The 17345-nt window shown below is 48.0% G+C and overlaps 1 protein-coding gene across 1 annotated transcript in view; it reads left to right on the forward strand.

Annotated features, from left to right (window-relative positions):
• The first annotated feature begins 302 nt into the window (after positions 1–302).
• UST (uronyl 2-sulfotransferase) overlaps positions 303–17345 on the forward strand; it is a 131972-nt gene continuing 114929 nt past the window's right edge. Inside the window, exon 1 of the mRNA XM_061570029.1 lies at positions 303–810. Within this exon, the coding sequence (XP_061426013.1) occupies positions 690–810 (121 nt within the window). The 5' untranslated portion in view covers positions 303–689. The remainder of the gene's footprint in view (positions 811–17345) is intronic.

Consider the following 17345-nt stretch of genomic DNA (forward strand, 5'->3'; position numbering starts at 1 on the left):
AGCGAGTTGGTTGAGTAAGCTGGTTCTTGGTGTTCGGTCGGTGAGCGATTGAGTAAGTAGCGGATGCGGGGTGGGAAATGTCAGGAGGCAGGGCAGGGCAGAGAGAGCGAGAGCCGCACGTGGTGGTGGTGATGGTGGTGGGGTGGGTGTTACTGGGGGAGTGGTGTGGCCGAACTAGAGTTCTGGGGGGTGGGGAGTGTGGGGAGGAGTGTGTGTGTGTGGGGAGGAGTGTGTGTGTGTGGGGGGAGGAGTGTGTGTGGGGGGGGGAGTGTGTGTGGGAGAAGCTTGGCAGGATTCCTTGCGAGGCACACACGAGGTGGTGGTGGCAGTGGGCGGAGACGGCGTGGAGAGGGGGAAGATGTGGAGCGAGTGGCTTGGCTTGCTCGCTGCAGAAACAGAACCAACATCATCACCAGCAGCAGCCGCTCGCCCGGGACTCGACTGGCTACGCACATCGAACGAGAGCTTCCTGTCCGTGAACGCGGCGGCGTTGGGCAAAGCGACTACCCCAAACCCCTTAGCCCACCATCATCATCATCACCAACAACAACACACGAGTAGCGTCAACCACACAGCCGCAGGAGAACAACCGTCCGGCCACCGCCACCACCGACAGGGATTTTACGAATGACCGTCACGAGAAGCCGCTCGCGATCCAATGCGAGGGGCTGTGCCGGCTCTGGCGCAGCATGTGGCTTGTGGGCAAATTTGGCCCCAGAAACTACATGGCTTGTCTGGGCTTACTCATGCTGCTGTCAGCGGTCAGGATTGTCATTCATCTGGGCGGCGGAGGAGTGTCTCGTTTTCTAGGTGAGTTGATCGCTCCCCCGGGGCGCGCGCAAACGCACCGACACAAGGATACTTTAACAACAACAATAATTCCTCGAGTAGGATCCCACGTAAAGCATTGAACAGCAGCAGCAGCAGCAGCATCATCATCGCGCTGTGCGTGGGTTGAGTTGCGTGGTTGGCGGTGGAAGTTTTAATGTGGCGCGTGCGTTCGTTGTGCGTGCTTTGGTATCGATGTCCTGTGAATGGTTATTGATCATCATTGCTGAACAAAGCTCCTTGACACTACCGCTGTCATCGCCGTCGTCAAATTGTCATCGTCTTCGTGTTTTAAGTTTGAAGTGCCACGCTTTGTCGGTTGTGAACGGTTTCGTTTTTAAATTATTTGTGCGTGACAATCGTTTATCATTGCGGTAACTATCAAACCATTATTGCTATCATCACCTTGATAACATCAACAACTGTAATCACGGCGCTTAAGTTACAATTACGTTATGCAAAAACCTATTAATTTGTGTTTTACATTCTTTATAATTGTTTTTTTACCCTTTTATCTGGCAACAAAACTGACACCTTTTTTGTCGTTGCCAGATAAAAGGGTAAAAAAAAAACAATTCTCATATTTTTTCTACTGACAAATGAGGTTCCAATGGTGTTTTACATTCTTGTATTATCACCACGCCCTGATATGTATCAGCGCCGCCGCGTCTCTACCACTCGCTCCATCGCCACGTGAGAGCGCTGGAAAGGGGCGCAAACACGAATTGGGTTGCGTGCAGAGGACGAACGAGAAGCAGCAGTAGCAGTAGTAATGATGAGTCGGGAGAGCAAACGAGTTGGCCTCATCGTGGTGACTCCTCCTGTTGTTGAGAGGCGTGGGTTGAGGCAGGACACGTGGCGCAAAGATGATGATGGTTCGCTGGAGTCAGCGATGGTGGCGGCTGGATCTCAAGAGACGACGGCACGCGATAATCGATTATGGTGATGGCTGGTTCTGAGAGATGATTTCCTCATGTAATCGATTATGGTGGTGGCTGGTTCTGAGAGATGATTTCCCCATGTAATCGATTATGGTGGTGGCTGAATGATGCCCCCTATAATCGATTATGGTGATGGCTGGTTCTGAGAGATTATATCCCCATGTAATCGATTATGGTGGTGGCTGGTTCTGAGAGATGATGCCCCCCCCCCTACAATCGATTATGGTGGTGGCTGGTTCTGAGAGATGATTTCCCCATGTAATCGATTATGGTGGTGGCTGGTTCTGAGAGATTATTTCCTCATGTAATCGATTATGGTGGTTGCTGAATATAAGAGATGATGCCCCCTATAATCGATTAGGGTGGTGGCTGGTTCTGAGAGATGATTTATCCATGTAATCGATTATGGTGGTTGCTGGTTTTGAGAGATGATTTCCCCATGTAATCGATTATGGTGGTGGATGGTTCTGAGAGATGATTTCCCCATGTAATCGATTATGGTGGTGGCTGCTTCTGAGAGATGATGCCCCCTACAATCGATTATGGTGGTGGCTGGTTCTAAGAGAGATGATTGCTCGGCTCTGAAGCGACGGTGGGTCGGGGCTATATTAAGCGATGCAAGTTTATAAAGCGACGCAGGAGACCCGAGGGGTACATCCACTGCGGAGATGGAGCGGCGACAATCGGCTTGTGCGCTGGAGTTGTTCAATCTGGAGTTGTTACATCTTTGTTTTGCATCGCGCGAGACACAGAGGCCTTAGTCTATCGCAGTACGATAGATCCCGGCTGACGAGTGCTCTTTTAAAACTCTGCATATGTGCTGAGACGAATGCGCAATGCGTGTGCTAAGCTAGACTGCATATACTGCACGTGCAGCAGAGTTAACATGCGCGTTCGTGTAAAGCTGCACAAGTAATGCGGTCACTTACAGCCGTTTGTGAATGCACTGCTAGACGAAGCTCTACTACTGCTACCCACGCTGAGTCGGGTCGGAGCGGTTGTTTGGTCATGCTTCACCACGCCGGTTGGGTGCAAGTTGCCAATGGAAAGGGCTGGTGGGTAAAGGGACACGTGTCACGCGATCTCCACGCGCCGCTCACGACGTGTTATAGCCGTGGCAGGGAATCGAACCCGGGATTTTAAATGAGTTGGAAGCGTAAAGCGTTCGCGAACCAGTGCGAGAAGGCGCAGTGCAAGTGGCGTGTCTGACTACGTACGCCAACAGAGGAGAAGAAGTTGGACTACTCGTACAGCAAACAACAACAACAACCTCCACGCACGTGTCAATGAACACTGCCTTCAAAGGAAAACACAATAGGCAGACGTTTCGGGCAATGGGTCCTTGGTCCTGTGCGTGACATTGGACGCACGCTGAGCTCACCCAGTCTTGCAGGGAGAGGTGGGCTGGAGTTTAATACCAACGAGTAAGATGTCAAAGCCCACGCATTGTTACGATATCCACACGGACCCCCCCCCCCCCCCCACGTGTTTTGCTATGGACACAGTTGTCCGCCCTTACAGCAGTTAGGGGCCGTCCATAAATGACGTCACGCACCTAGGGGGGGGGGGTCAGACATTCGTGACGATGTGTGACGAGTGGGGGGGGGGGTTTGAGAAATGTGACGTCACATCAAAATGCGCAACTTTAAATAACTATAGACAACACGTAATTAAATAGACTTTTTTTTATAAATGTTTTCTCCTACAACATCAGAGTGCAGCGCCACATTAAATACGCACTACAATGACAATAGTTTAAAGCGATTTGAAGCATGTTTTATTTGGGGGGGGGGGGCAGAGCTTTGTGACGTCATATTTGAGGGTGGGGGTCTGACTTTTTGTGACGATGGGGGGGGGGGGGGGGGTCAAAAATCGTCCAAAATCGCGTGACGTCATTTATGGACGGCCCCTTATTAGGCGGGTTCGCTGTCTAAACGTCGCCGGCTTTGGGGCCCGATGCTCGTTCGGCTAAATCCGCCAGCGAGCGAGCGCTCTTTGTTACACGGGGTTAGTTTCGATAAGTACACTCAAAAAAAATACACACACATATCCCTTCTACCCCGGGGGGGGGGGCATTTTAAACCATTGACCCCACAGATGCCACACCGTCGCAGTGGCCTTACCGATGCTTAAATCGCTGGAATTGCAATCCCAAATGTCGCCGGTTGGATTTCCATCTCCGGGCGCGGCAGTGTGCGGTGTAGGTTTTGGGATTTTCGTCATCCACGTTTCCCTGTCGCCAACGCGCAATCCTCCCAGCGCTGGAGGTCGGTACACGCGCACAATCGAAAGGCGGTGTCGCGTTTGGTTGGTGGGGTAAAGCGTGGGTACTCTCACTCGTCCCAAAAATAATTGTCCGACAATGAAAGAGTAGACCAATATACCCTCCAGATGTGCTCTTTAGAGTTCCCTCTCAGCCAGTGGCTTCTTCACCCTGGGTGCTCGCATCCCCAGGGGGTGCGAGATGCCCTTTCTGGGAGTGCGAGGACATGGCCAGATTTGTTGTTAGAAGGTAAATAATAGAAAACACGAATTAAGTAGGAACTGGCTTTGTTTCATCAAACCTATGTATTTATTAACATTAATAAAAATTGTTTGCGATTGAGAACCAAAGGGGTTTTTTGACCCCCCCCCCCCCCCATCGTCACACGGCGTCACGAAAAGTCAGAGCCCCCCTCAAATATGACGTCACAAAGCTCTGCCCCCTTCCACAAAAAAAATAAAACATGCTTAAAATCGCTTTAAACTATTGTCATTATAGTGCGTATTTAATGTGGCGATGCACTCTGATAGTTGTAGGAGAAAACATTTATCAAAAAGTATATTCTAATTAAGTAGAACGTGTTGTCTATATTCATTTAAAGTTGCGCATTTTGATGTGACGTCACATTTCTCAAACCCCCCCCCCCCTCGTCACACATCGTCACAAACGTCTGACCCCCCCCCCCACTAGGTGCGTGACGTCATTTATGGACGGCCCCTTACTGCTATGTGGTGGATGCGTATTAGCGCAGTACTTCTTCTGTGTGCGTGGGTGGTTGTGAACGTGAGTGATGGTGCTAATGCTGCCCTCCAAGTAACCCGACCGACCGTAAGAGCCATGAACGTTGACCCGCTCGGCGAGGTCACAGCGGGTCCTTGGACCCTCACGTGAGGTCGAACTCCGTTTGAAACCTGGGTGCGCGGTGTGTTACATCTCAGCACTGGGGAGACAAAGACGTCTGGGCGTGGTTCCGTCCACAACACTGCCCCCCCCCCCCCACGTGCGTGTTTCGTCGGCTTTCACGTTGACACGTGCTCGCCAACAGCGCTTAGGCCCCAACAGTGCGCGTGTGTGTGTGGATCTGTGTTCTCTATTGTGAGTCTTGTAAGTACACGTGCCGTAGCTATCAAGCTGGATTGTGGCTATTTGTCCGTGTATACATCAATCGGACGTCTAACCTGCTGTTTGTACGTACATTGTGTCTCGAGGTTATTGCAGCACAGAGCTGTATTTATGGTATACACTTGCAGTGTTCGGTTCAGCAGTTAATAATGTAGTGATGCCAATTTGCTCGGCCTTGAAGCTAAGACTCCTCGTTCATAAACGTTGCTGTGAATGTTGAAATTTCACCTATTTACCGCACGTGTTGTATTGCTTCATGTGTGTACCGTGGAACCGTCTTGAGTGATTGGTTGGTTCGCACAACTGCGCTTTAAACCCAGCAATACGACTTGTTCTATATCCGAGCACGGAAAACATCAGTGACGAGAGATGGCAAAAACATATCGTGCTTGGGCCCAAGGACAGGGACTCTTATACTTACGAACGAGTCAGGTTCAAAGAGTTCTGTTCGTAAGTCGATTTGTTGGTAAGTCCAACTTATTCGTAAGTCCAACTTATTCCAAACATGCTGTACGGCATGTACACTAAACACGGGAAATGGCTTTAAAAGTTGTAATATCTCCTGTAGATGTAGATGTCACTGGTTCTTCACGTTCTGCAGATGTAGATGTCACCACCGCTATCTATTGTGCGGCGGTTGAACTTACGACTCTCGGTCCGAGCAACTGGACATATGGACAGGTTTGTTCGTATCTCTAAAAGTATATAAGTCGAGTGTTCGTAAGTAGAGGAGTCTCTGTACAGGGAAACTGCATAAATTCTACCAGGCAGCAATTTGCATGTGCTCCAAAACTGCATAGTGTGAAACATAGTATCTGTGCGCAGCCCAGCGAAATTGTAAAGATGAGCACTCACATCAGTGGTTGCTAGAGGACTATGTCATCGCTCCGGGTACACCAGCCAATCGGCTGCCAGGAGAACAAACAGCATGGAACATGGCAGCCGTGACGTCATTGCTCCGTGCACTTCAACCGGACTGTGGCTGATGTCACGTGTATGTTTATGTTATGAATGTTTTCTTAAGTAATGTGTTTGTGATTTTGCGTGCATTTATTTGTGCGAGTGTAAGTGAGAGTGCACTTATGCATGTGTAAGAGTGTTCCTCAGCGTGGGAATATCTTCATTTGCATGTGAGAGTTTGTATGTGTGGTTGTTAGCCTTTTAACAGTATTGTTAAAAGCCTATTTGGGTGATCGTTTTTTTGGCTGTTTTTGGCTGTGCGTGTCTGTTATTGTACACACGTGTGTTTTGTGAGTTTTTGGTGTGTTTGTGAGAACGTATAACTGTGTGCATTTGTCTCCGAGTGGTTTTGTGCGTAGGTACGTACGTATGTTGAATTTATGTCGCACCGCGCGTAGCCAACCGTGCCAATCGGAGGTACGAATACTGCTGAGGTAATGTAAGCTTATACCCCCTTGCGTAAATCCTGGAGCGGCTCGAAATTGAGACGAATCTTGGTGTGCGCAATTTATAGAATATCCCAAAGCTGTTCAGTACTCGAGACCCTGGGGATCCATCCACAACCCGCGCTGACCAGCTTGACGAAGTATTGTCAAACAACCCTCATCACTGACACGGCGTCGTTGAACGATAAAGATGTAACGTTATCGTCGTTGTACCCACACACTGACTCTCTCTTGTCCAGATTGTTGCCCTTGTGAATATTGAAACAGCCTCTCAGCTTCTCATCTTCATTTGCAGCCAGTGTATCATTGCTGAGCGCAGCAGTGGTGCAGTTTGAGTGACACTGGCGCCTATGAACCCGGCCATCTGAGTTTGATACACGACCCAGGCTAACATCGGTGGTGAGTGCCATCCCTGCTCCCTTGGCTCTGTGCAAAAACGGCACAGTCTGTTCCGAGTCGAAGTGCTATTGTGAACGCGTGCTTGAATATTGTTTTTCGTAGGGTCATATTAAGGATAACCTTTTGTGTTTGTGATGTGTTATACCGGAGTGATTACTCATTTAAATAGCATTCAATGTTTCCACAGTGACAGATAACCTTTATTTGAAGCCAGTTGAAAGCCCATTGTGAGCGAGTAATTTTGAGCAGAGTTCTGGTTAATCAAATGTAGAGTGGCTGTAGAAAAAAAACACCAGTGCAGAGCGATCCATTTATAGATACCCCACTGATAATGATCATGACCCTCGTGACTTCTCCACAGGGGATTGATTATTGTGACCGCGATGGCTCCGTGTGCTACAGGCGACAGCGTTCAAACTTTTCATACGACGCACTTAGATTGATTGGTTGGGAGAGGTGCGGAGGGAGACTTTGAAATGAAACGTTGCTTTTCTCCGAGAAATCCTCGCTGTTTTTGGTGGGGCATCTGTAAATGGATCTCACCCTGCTGCACACATCAATTTGAAATTTAAGAGGCATGAAATGGGGTGTAATCTACTTTAAAAACAACACTCACTGGCATTCATAATTAAGGCTGCAGTGCATAATGTTTAGCCTAATGACCACCACCACCACGGTAAGGTATTGCCCTCCGATAAGATTAGTGTGTTGGGTGGGGAGTGCGTACGGTGTGGCTGGTTCGCATATCTCTCGCTCGCCACTGATGTTATCCGTTACCGGCAATCAAAGTCAGGTCGCGGGGTTCATAGCGCAGTGAGTGAGCTCACCCCTGCACCACCACATGACTTCGCAACCCCAGAAGAAACAAAGACAAAAATCCCCCGTATAGCCTGCACAGACTGTTGGGGTAGGTGTTGTCAGCGAGCAGCACCTATCATGGTCCGGAATGGCACACAAGGGGGTGGGGGTGGCCAGCACTACTCCCGACCGCCTTTGTATCCCGAGTGGTTATGTTTACACATTGCACTAGGTACTCATTTGAGGCTGAGTCGACCTAGGTGAGGTCCAAGACCAGTTCAGATAATCGCCACTGTTGTTGGTGGCTGTGAGCGGGAATGGAACTCGGGTAGCCGGGTTCGTAGCGCAACGCGCTAACCGCTACCCCCACCCCCCACACAAAGATAAAGACAAAGATCCCCCGTATAGCCTTAACAGACTGTAGGGGCAAGTGCTGGTTGCGAGCACCTATGAAGGCCGGAAACGGTACACGAGGGAGTGGGTGGGCCAGCACCATGCCCGACCGCCTTTGTCTCCCCAGTGGCGATGTTACACACCGCACCAGGTACTCATTTCAGGCTGAGTTGACCTAGGGGAGGCCCAGGACCGGTTCAGATAATCGTCACCGGTGTTGGCCGTGAGCGGGAATCGAACCCGGGTCGCCAGGTTCATAGCGCAGCGTAGCGCTAACCGCTGCACCACCGCTCCCCCCACACACGCACACTACAGACACACAGTCACACACGATCCTCGCCTGTTCTCCGTGTCCCCCCGCGTTTGACGCGTCTTGACAACACCCGAACGGGGGGACGGCCTTTCGAGCGGCGACCCTTACGTGGCGTTGCCCCGACATGTAAACATCTGGTGAATCCACATACTTGGCATGGTTTCACAATTAAGCCATCCGTCCGTGCGACCGGAAGAACAAACACGCAGAGGGAATCAAAACTGCTGCAATCTGCTTGGTTCTTTCGGTAAAGTCACGTAGAAGGGAAATAATAAAATAATAAAAATAAAACATAATAAAATCATTCTCACGACGTTTCGGCCACAACGTAAGCAGCCGTCCTCGGGTGAAGAACAGGTCTGTCATTCAGACGCTGTCTTTCCGACAGACCTGTTCTTCACCTGAGGACGGCTGCTTGCGTTGTGGCCGAAACGTCGTGAGAATTATTTATGTTTTATTTTTCTTATTTTATTATTTCCCTTCTACGTGACTTTGCCGAAAGAACCAAGAAGATGAATCCCTGCAGTCACGAAAGCTTTAAATCGAAATTTAACTGCTGCAATGTTCAGGAACGGTGAGAGGCAAAGGGGAGAGGGGACTTGGACAGGGGGCGACGATGTCTACAGCGAATAAACACGTGCGTCTGAATCGCAGAGAAACCTTGGAGAGTTGCACGCTTGTGTTTATGCATTGCGAGGCGCAAAAGAGGAATGCGCGGATTATAGAACGCACGCGGCTTAGGAGAGTGAGCGCGAGATGGGACGATGGTCGAGAAAAATCCACGCGACCACGGGGAGAACATGCAAACTCTAAATATACACACAGCAGGCGGTCGGGGTGTGGGATTGAACCCACGACCTCCTGCATACCAGGCGAGGCAGATAACATTTAGCCACCGTGGCACCCATCACTTTGTATGCACGTGCGAAACGTATCCATATAATTACGCATGTATTATGCAGAGTGTGTGAAATACTGTAATTACGATATTGTTCAAGCCCTTTGTCAATCAGCGGTTGGATATCCTCCCGTGCAATTTCACTCGTGGTTGCCTGGCCATACTTTATCACGCCGGTCAGCGTGAGTTAGCGAAGGCGAGAGAGGGGTTGAGTAGGACTCGTTCAGGGATCAGGCGCCACTGACGTAGCCATGGCCACGAATTTTACTTGGATCATCGGGTTCATAGCAAAGGGAGCTATGGTGACCATTCTGCCTCCACTCTCCGCAGGAGCATGATAAAGTATGTCGTGATATCTAATCAAGTATGGATGCACGGATGTGCAAATATACGGCACGTATTAACGTCGAAATTCAAATGTCAAGCATCGCTGCAAATGACGCTCCCATAAGGACATAATTAAATTCCACAATCTCGCGTGTTGAATTAAACAAATAAAATGGAGAATGAAATTAATGCTCATGAATATGCTGTACTGCTAATTAAATCACATGGTAATGGAGCAATGTGCGTACGCATGCGTGTGTCGCCACACAGTCGTGTTTCTCTTGCAGCCTGTGGCCGCTGCTGTTGTTACGACCTGCAATCATTTATATCGGTGTAACGCCAAATGGAAATTGGGATTTTTAGGCTTGATCATCGTTGATCCATTCATATGCCCAAGGCTCCCACGATTGGATCCCAATGACACTTTGTTTTCATCCATGTGATGTCATATTGATCATCATCATCATGAGCTATCCATTGCTGAATCAAGGCATCTGCAAACTGTCATCATCTCGGGCGGTGCTACGATCTAACAATCCACGTGACTCCTGCACACGAACTGATTTCTCCGCTCCATCTCCATGGTGGCCGTGCACTCAGACGCCTTGTATCGTACATAGCCAACTGTGCTAATCGGAGGTGCAGGGGAAGGACAGCAAAAAGCTTAACATGCACTTGGCAAATAACCCGAAATGATCAATCATAATCTTGTATGGTAGCACAGCTGGATGAAGGCCTACCCGCACCATGTAATTCATGGAGGTCATTCAACCATACTTCACCACTTCTGGCCAGTGATGTTAGCCGGGTTCATAGCAAAGTGCGCTAACCACTGCACTGCCGCTCCCCCAGATTTCGTAACACTGCACGCGTATACTGCGGTTGCCTATGACTAGATCACTTGGAATGCCGTTGATCTCAACAGATCTTGCCAGATAAGCGGGGTTGTGCCCGGACGCCGCTTCATTGGGAGAACACCTTGGCATGCCTAGGTGGCTTCGGGGCAGTGCGGACAAAACCCTTTGTTGTACTGTACTTCTTTGCTCCCATGTCGACGCTCCCCGCCGTTTTCAATTATGGTCAAATTATCCCCATGAGCCACACGGCATTTGTGGAGGGTGGGGAGAAGAGGAGAGGGGGGGGGGGGGAGAAGAGGAGGGGGTGGAAGAGAAGTGGGATCCTCATCCTGACAGTTTTGACAAAGAGGCTGTACATGTATTTACTGCGTTTGGTTCATCATCTCTGCCATCGCTGCAGTGAGGCTATTATTCACCCATTGGTTACAATGTTAGAGTGCAGTGGGAGATAGATGGCCCTTATTTATAACCAGGTACAAGCCCGGTGAGACCAGAAGTCTCTTTTTCAAGATAGACGCGGTTTTGAATAATTAATAATATACATATTTATCAACGCTGACCACAGCGGTTTGTCCTTATGCGTGTTTGTGTTAATATTTATGTTTTTTTTGGTGTATCTGTGTATGAACTGCACGCCTGTGCTCATATATACTGAACGCACATTTTTATCATTTATATTTTTCCCTTTGTCCCGATTTAAAATATCAGCATCATTGCATGATTTAAAACAAGTGCAACCCTTCGTGTTAGAGAAAGGCGCCCCCTTGAAGTGGATGTCACAGAACTACCTCTGAGATTGCCCTCCAAGCGACCTCTGGTCTACACAGTAGAGGACAACAATCACCCACCCTCTCTGCCCTGAAGAGGAGTGTTCATTGCATGGCAGTCATATTTTTTTAAAATTCTCAGTGCTGGAATTTCGCCAGATTAAGAGCAGAACCATATTTATTGTTAACTCTTAACGCTTTTGTGTTATTATCATCTGATTGGATGGTAATATGGTCAAGGTGGTGGGCCTTCCAGTCAGAAAGTTGCAAGGTCAAATCCAGGTCTGGGTCAGTTCAACCCATTATCCGTCCAGGGTTTATAAAAAGGTACCACTTTGTGGGAAGTTAAAGAGTGGGTGTCCTATGAGTAGGCCCTGCCTTGACATAGAAACGAGGAAGTTACACCATTGGTTCAAAGCTGTGATCAGATGAGTGGAAAATCGCTTTGGTGAGTGGAAAAACTACAAATAACTAATTTTAATGTATGAAATCGGTTAATATATGTGTGCATTAACAGTTGTTTTGATATACAAAGTATATTCTTTCAACCGTTTTGATGTTTGGCCTAATTTAGTTTTCACACGCTCTTTTATGATCGTATTTTGTCTGTTTTTTGTACTTTGTGAAGCTTTTAACTGTTTTATTATGTTTTTGCCTGCTCTGAAGAAAATTTACTCTGTATTTTTCCCAGCTATTTGAGGTCTGCAATGTATAGTGAGGTGGTGCAGTGGTTAGCGGGCTGCGTTACGAACCTTTGGTGACCCACGTTCGACTCCCAGTCACGGCTAACATCAGTGGCAAGTGACATTAGGAACCAGTGCTGCCCTAGCCCCACCTTCACCAACTCTAACTAACCGGCATGGTGAAGTACGGTTAAAAAAAAAACCTTCATGACCGACACGGCATTTTAAGTTCTTCATCGATTGGTCGATTGAGAATATCTGCAATTTATATATTTAAAAAAACAATTTGGACATGCCATTAGGAAAATTCACCGGGAGCCTTGCTTTCAGTGTAGCCAAATATTTATAAAATCATGATGCTCAAATCGTTTTGGCGGACCCTTGAATGCATTGGACGGAATTCAGTCCATGGGTTAAGTTAACAGACAGAAGGACTCTGCGGCAATGCAGTGAGCTGGTGTATGCCATTGAAACGTGTTTAGCAAAGCGTAGTCATTATATATGGAGACGTGAACTTTATTTAGAACCTGAGTACTGAATGCCTCATGCAATTCTATCAATTTCATTTGCAAATTGCAATTGCATACGCCCAAGTTTTGTCCAAATTCCGAGTCCCCTACGGGAGCAGGAATAGAACTCGCGTCACCGGGTTTGTAGCCCAGTGCGCTAACATCTACACGACTGCTCCCCGCTCAATTACGCACATGCACTGTCACACTTTCGCACAAATAAACGAACGCAAAATCACACTCGCGTTACTTAAAAAATAACAAATATGCAGCTTGCCATAGCCCAGCTGATGTGTACGGAGTGATGACGTCATGACGGCCATGTTGCACAAGTCCTGATGCAACAACAACAGCCACATTGCATCAGGATTGCTTTCATGGCAGCTGATTGGCTGGTGTAGTGGGAGTTATCATGATGTAATCCCTAGCAACCACTGACGCGCGTCCATATTTATGAGATTATATTTGGAGAGCCGTTGAGACCGAGACTATCGTTTGCAAGTTGGACCTAGAATACAAGAACGGTGTAGCGCTCGCGTGCAATTGAACAACGAAACAAAAAAAACAATAGTTGCAGCCTTCTGTAAGTTCTACGGTCAAATATAAGAAAACCCTAGGACTGTGTTTTAAGGGGGACTGGGACCCAAACTGAATGAATAAAGAGGTGGGCGAGGGCAGGTTGGAGCGATTTTTGGAAAACTGAACGATGCAATTAAAAGCAAAGTATGAATGTACCGAATAGGAACAATGCTTGTTCGTGGCGGATTCATGATGGTGATGGTGAAACATCAAAGAGAAAAGGAACAAGACTTACAACATTTTTCATCACGTGAAGTTTACAAAAAAAACAATCGCTCACAACAACCAAAACACCCCCGTTGGCTGTGCGTTTCACCAAATACATTTTTAATCGTGAATTTCTAACGGGAAAGTCATTAACTGAGCCGGGGAAGAGCAGGCTGAGATGTCATCTCTCTTCAACTTGAGAGGTCTTGGAGCTGGTTACTTGAGAGACATTGGTCCCAAGGATTGTGTAGAGTTTGTGCGTGGAATTATACTGCAGTTACAAAAATCCGGTGGCTGAATTTTAAACGGGTTATAATCATTGAACCAGATTAAGCGCGCGTTTAAAAGCTTCACGCGTATCGATGCAATATCACACTTCTCCACAGAACAGTGGCAATGCCTCGCATATGCCACATAAACTAAACTACTTTTTTTTTTAAGTTTAGTTATATTGTGCCTTACATCATATATACGACTTACAATATGTACGAGAAGCTTGGAAAATTGGTAATGTGACGAGCTAAGCAAAGGATGAGAATAGAGAGACTGGACACCAAAACTAGCCCTGGTGTTGTGTAGAACCATAACCGAGAGCTATTGTGGAGTGTTGTGAGTAACACGTGTTACATAACTCAGAACCACGGATGCCTCCAATACACCACTCGGAGAGGTTTTATGAACATGTTTTTATTACACGCTTTCATTAAACTCACTCTGTCTGTTGTTGTTGTTCTTGTTGTCATTGTCGTCGTTGTTGTCGTTGTATCCTCAAATCTTGTAACTAAATTTTAACCCACTTCCCAATGTGGTATCGACTGCAAACTTGGTATACGTATGTCATACGGATGACAATACTATATTCTATCATTAAAAATAAACAAATATATTTTTAAACATTCTTTTTTATATGTTATGTTTCGGTAACTGACGTTGGCTGTAATTGGCCACGGTCCCTTACGTTATGGCAAGCTTCGGGGCCACTTCCTGGAGTTGTAAAAAATCGTGTTTAAAAAAAAGTGTTTTTTAATATTATTTATTTAATGCTGATGCCCCATGGTGTAGAGAGAGAGGCAACCCGCCAATAGACGTCTGGTAAACCAGCAGTGTGTTTGTTGAGCACGCCCCACTCTGTTGACTGAGCCGCAGAAGGTTGAAACTGGTCCAGAGCTGTGTGTGTTGAAACGATTTCTGCTGTGATTAGCTTAGGTCCAGACACAGAGCAAGCGCGATAGACTCAATGAGCAGAAGATAATTTGTAGTATTTATTAGACTGATGCTATATTTGTTTTTAAATTTCAATTCACAACGCAAAGCTTTTGCGGCACTACAGATGTGTACATTAATGCAAGATTGCATATTGAAAAATAAATAACCTGAAGTGGTTTAATCGTTTTTTTTTTACAAAGTATTTAATCTGCAAGACTAAACGTTTACAGGAAGGCATTTGCCACCACAATGGCACAAGCTGCTGTGGATTAAGTACAGTAAATGCACGAATTCATGTAATTTCAGTGGAGTAGCAATAACAGTAATAATGAACACGAGGGCAGTATCCGGCCCAGATATTAAAGGGGAAGAAGAATAAAAACAACACCACATCAGAGTGGCGGTTTCTGATCCGTTTTGGATTTCAAACTCGCGCGGATTTTAAATTTCACACCAAAACCGAGCGGCACCCACAAATTAATTGTCCCAAGCTTCAAACTCGACCATCTCCGAACCTCGGCTGCCTTCCCAAATGGAATTTTCAAAGTCCTGTACAAATATAATTACAGCGGCCCGAGTCAACTTGTGTGGGCAGATTGTTAAGATAGTGGAGCGGCATATGCCGTTGGCGTGGTGCGGGTACTTTGCATGGCTCATTAAAGACAACTCGGCAAGCATTTGGAGATTTTTTTTCTCTCTAAAATGTTTTGCCGAAGAGCAATCGCTGCCGGAGATTGAGATGTGCCGTGGGGGAGGGGTTTCTAATAAACGTGTTGGAGCATGAAGGCGAAGGTGTGGGGTAGGGGGTAGCGTTGGGGGGGTGTTGGTGCTGCCGGCATGAGCCATGAATTATATATCAATGGCTTCATAGAGAATGGGGACAGCAGGCGTGGGGGGGGGGAGAACGCCGCGTTTCATATGTACACCAACCCGAGTATCGCTTTTACAACTCGCGGGATGACTAGTAATGAGGATCCTTTTTTTTGCGATTGATGAGGATCTCTCCCCCTCCGCTCCGCGTGACCCTAGAGTTTTTCTTCGTTAGCTGCGGGCGACTATTGAGATTTTTTTGATTTATCATTTTAGAATTTTTTTTACATTTAAAAAAAAACGCACCCACCCCCTCCCCTCTCGTCTCTGTCCATCCGGCAGTATAAAAGAGTGCACACGCCCGCAGTTCGTCGATGGGAAGGTCGCACGATGCGCGGTAGGGTGGCGAAGTTGTGTGCACTCTCCACCTCTTCCAAGGCGTTGTAGGCTTTCGCGACCAATATCATCCATAATAGAGGTTGTTGCGTTAGATCGCGTAAACATATGAACGTGTCGTCAAAACCCGCCACCACCCGACACAGCCAACTAGTAAGGGTTGTCACGTCAACAGAACGTGCCAATTCGTCACTCTTCCAAGGCGTCTGGCCAGCAGCATGGGAAATTTGGCCAAATTAACCCCACCTCGAGGTGCTCTCAATCGCTTCCCACCCCCTCGGTAGGGGAGAGGGGAGGCTTGAAAAAGCCACTTGCAGGGCTGGTGCCTTCGCTTCACCTTCCTGACGGCGCTTCATCCGAGTGTCGTTGTCGTCGTTGTTGTCGCGGGCTTAGTGAACGGGAGAGAGACCCTTCAACAGACGGCGCTTCTTCGTTTTCAAATCGGCGGCGGGGGGGGGGGTGAGACACCCACGTGGCCGAAGACGACGAAGACGACGCGTAGGCCAGGGGGTGGTGACCTCGGGCGACTGCAGAAGTCACGGCAAAGCGTGCCCCCCCCCCCCCTAACTACCCCCAGCCCTCCCACAGTCCCCCCACTTTGCTTGGGAGAGCAAAACCCACCCGCGCCACAACAATTTTAATTAACCCTGAATCCAATTTAGCAAGGAGAATTTGCGCTTTGGCACGTAATTAATCGCAACTCCTTAATTGTTAATGGAAGCAAAACGCAGGCGCGCCAGACTTTTAAAAAAAAGGAGACATTAATTCGACGCTTGTCCGCTTCTGGCGGTATCTATCAGCGCCAAAACCCACTGAGCATCGTTGTCTAATTGCCGTCGCGGCCACGTGTGACATTGCCGCGCCGGGGAGACGGGGTCACGCGCAGTGGCCGCGCGAAATCTTTTGGCCGCGTGCAACAAAAAGAAAAATGGCGCTCGGCTCGTGCACTCCGAACCGCGCCCGTTGCACGGCGCATCTCAAGGTGACATTTCCCTCGTTGCGTTTTTCCCCTCCCTTGAAGAATCCTCTCGCTTCTATGCTCATTATATGCGTGCCGTTGTATCACCCCCCTCCCCGCCCTCCCTCCTTTTTTGCCGAAGATCATAACGTGCCCTAGGGGAGGTGACAAAGAAACCCGTTGCGATGGGCCGCTTTTGTTCCGTTGCTCAGGTGAAGCGAGCATTTGTGAGAAATATCCTCAATACACCGGCAAGCCAAGGGACGGCGAGCGCCCTGGGACTTGCCGATCGCGACGTCGCCGGTTCGATTTGGACCTCCCGTTGCGGCAGTTTGCAACGAGTGTCCTTACACGGCCACTTTGCACTTTCGGTACCGGTCTCTCCCGTGAACGGTGAGGTGGTGGGGGGTGGGGGCGTGATCTCTGGCGTTTGCTGTGATTGTTAATCTCTCTTTCATGGTCCTCCGTTCTTTTTTGGCCAGGCACGCGACGTAATTGTGACTTAATAATAGGGTTTTCCCCTTTTTTCTGGCAACAAAACTGAAACCTTTTTACACGGAATCCTGTCTGCATTAACCACAATGCCTGTGGTCAAAATGCAAACAAACAACACACTTTGATAACATATGCATTGTCCTTGAAACTGATTGGTCCACACCAGAGACCGCTTTCTTTCGGGCCTCGA

Source organism: Lethenteron reissneri, chromosome 6 (assembly GCF_015708825.2).
Source record: "Lethenteron reissneri isolate LAM-NWPU_2019-01 chromosome 6, ASM1570882v1, whole genome shotgun sequence".
In the NCBI taxonomy this organism is placed as follows: Eukaryota; Metazoa; Chordata; class Hyperoartia; order Petromyzontiformes; family Petromyzontidae; genus Lethenteron; species Lethenteron reissneri.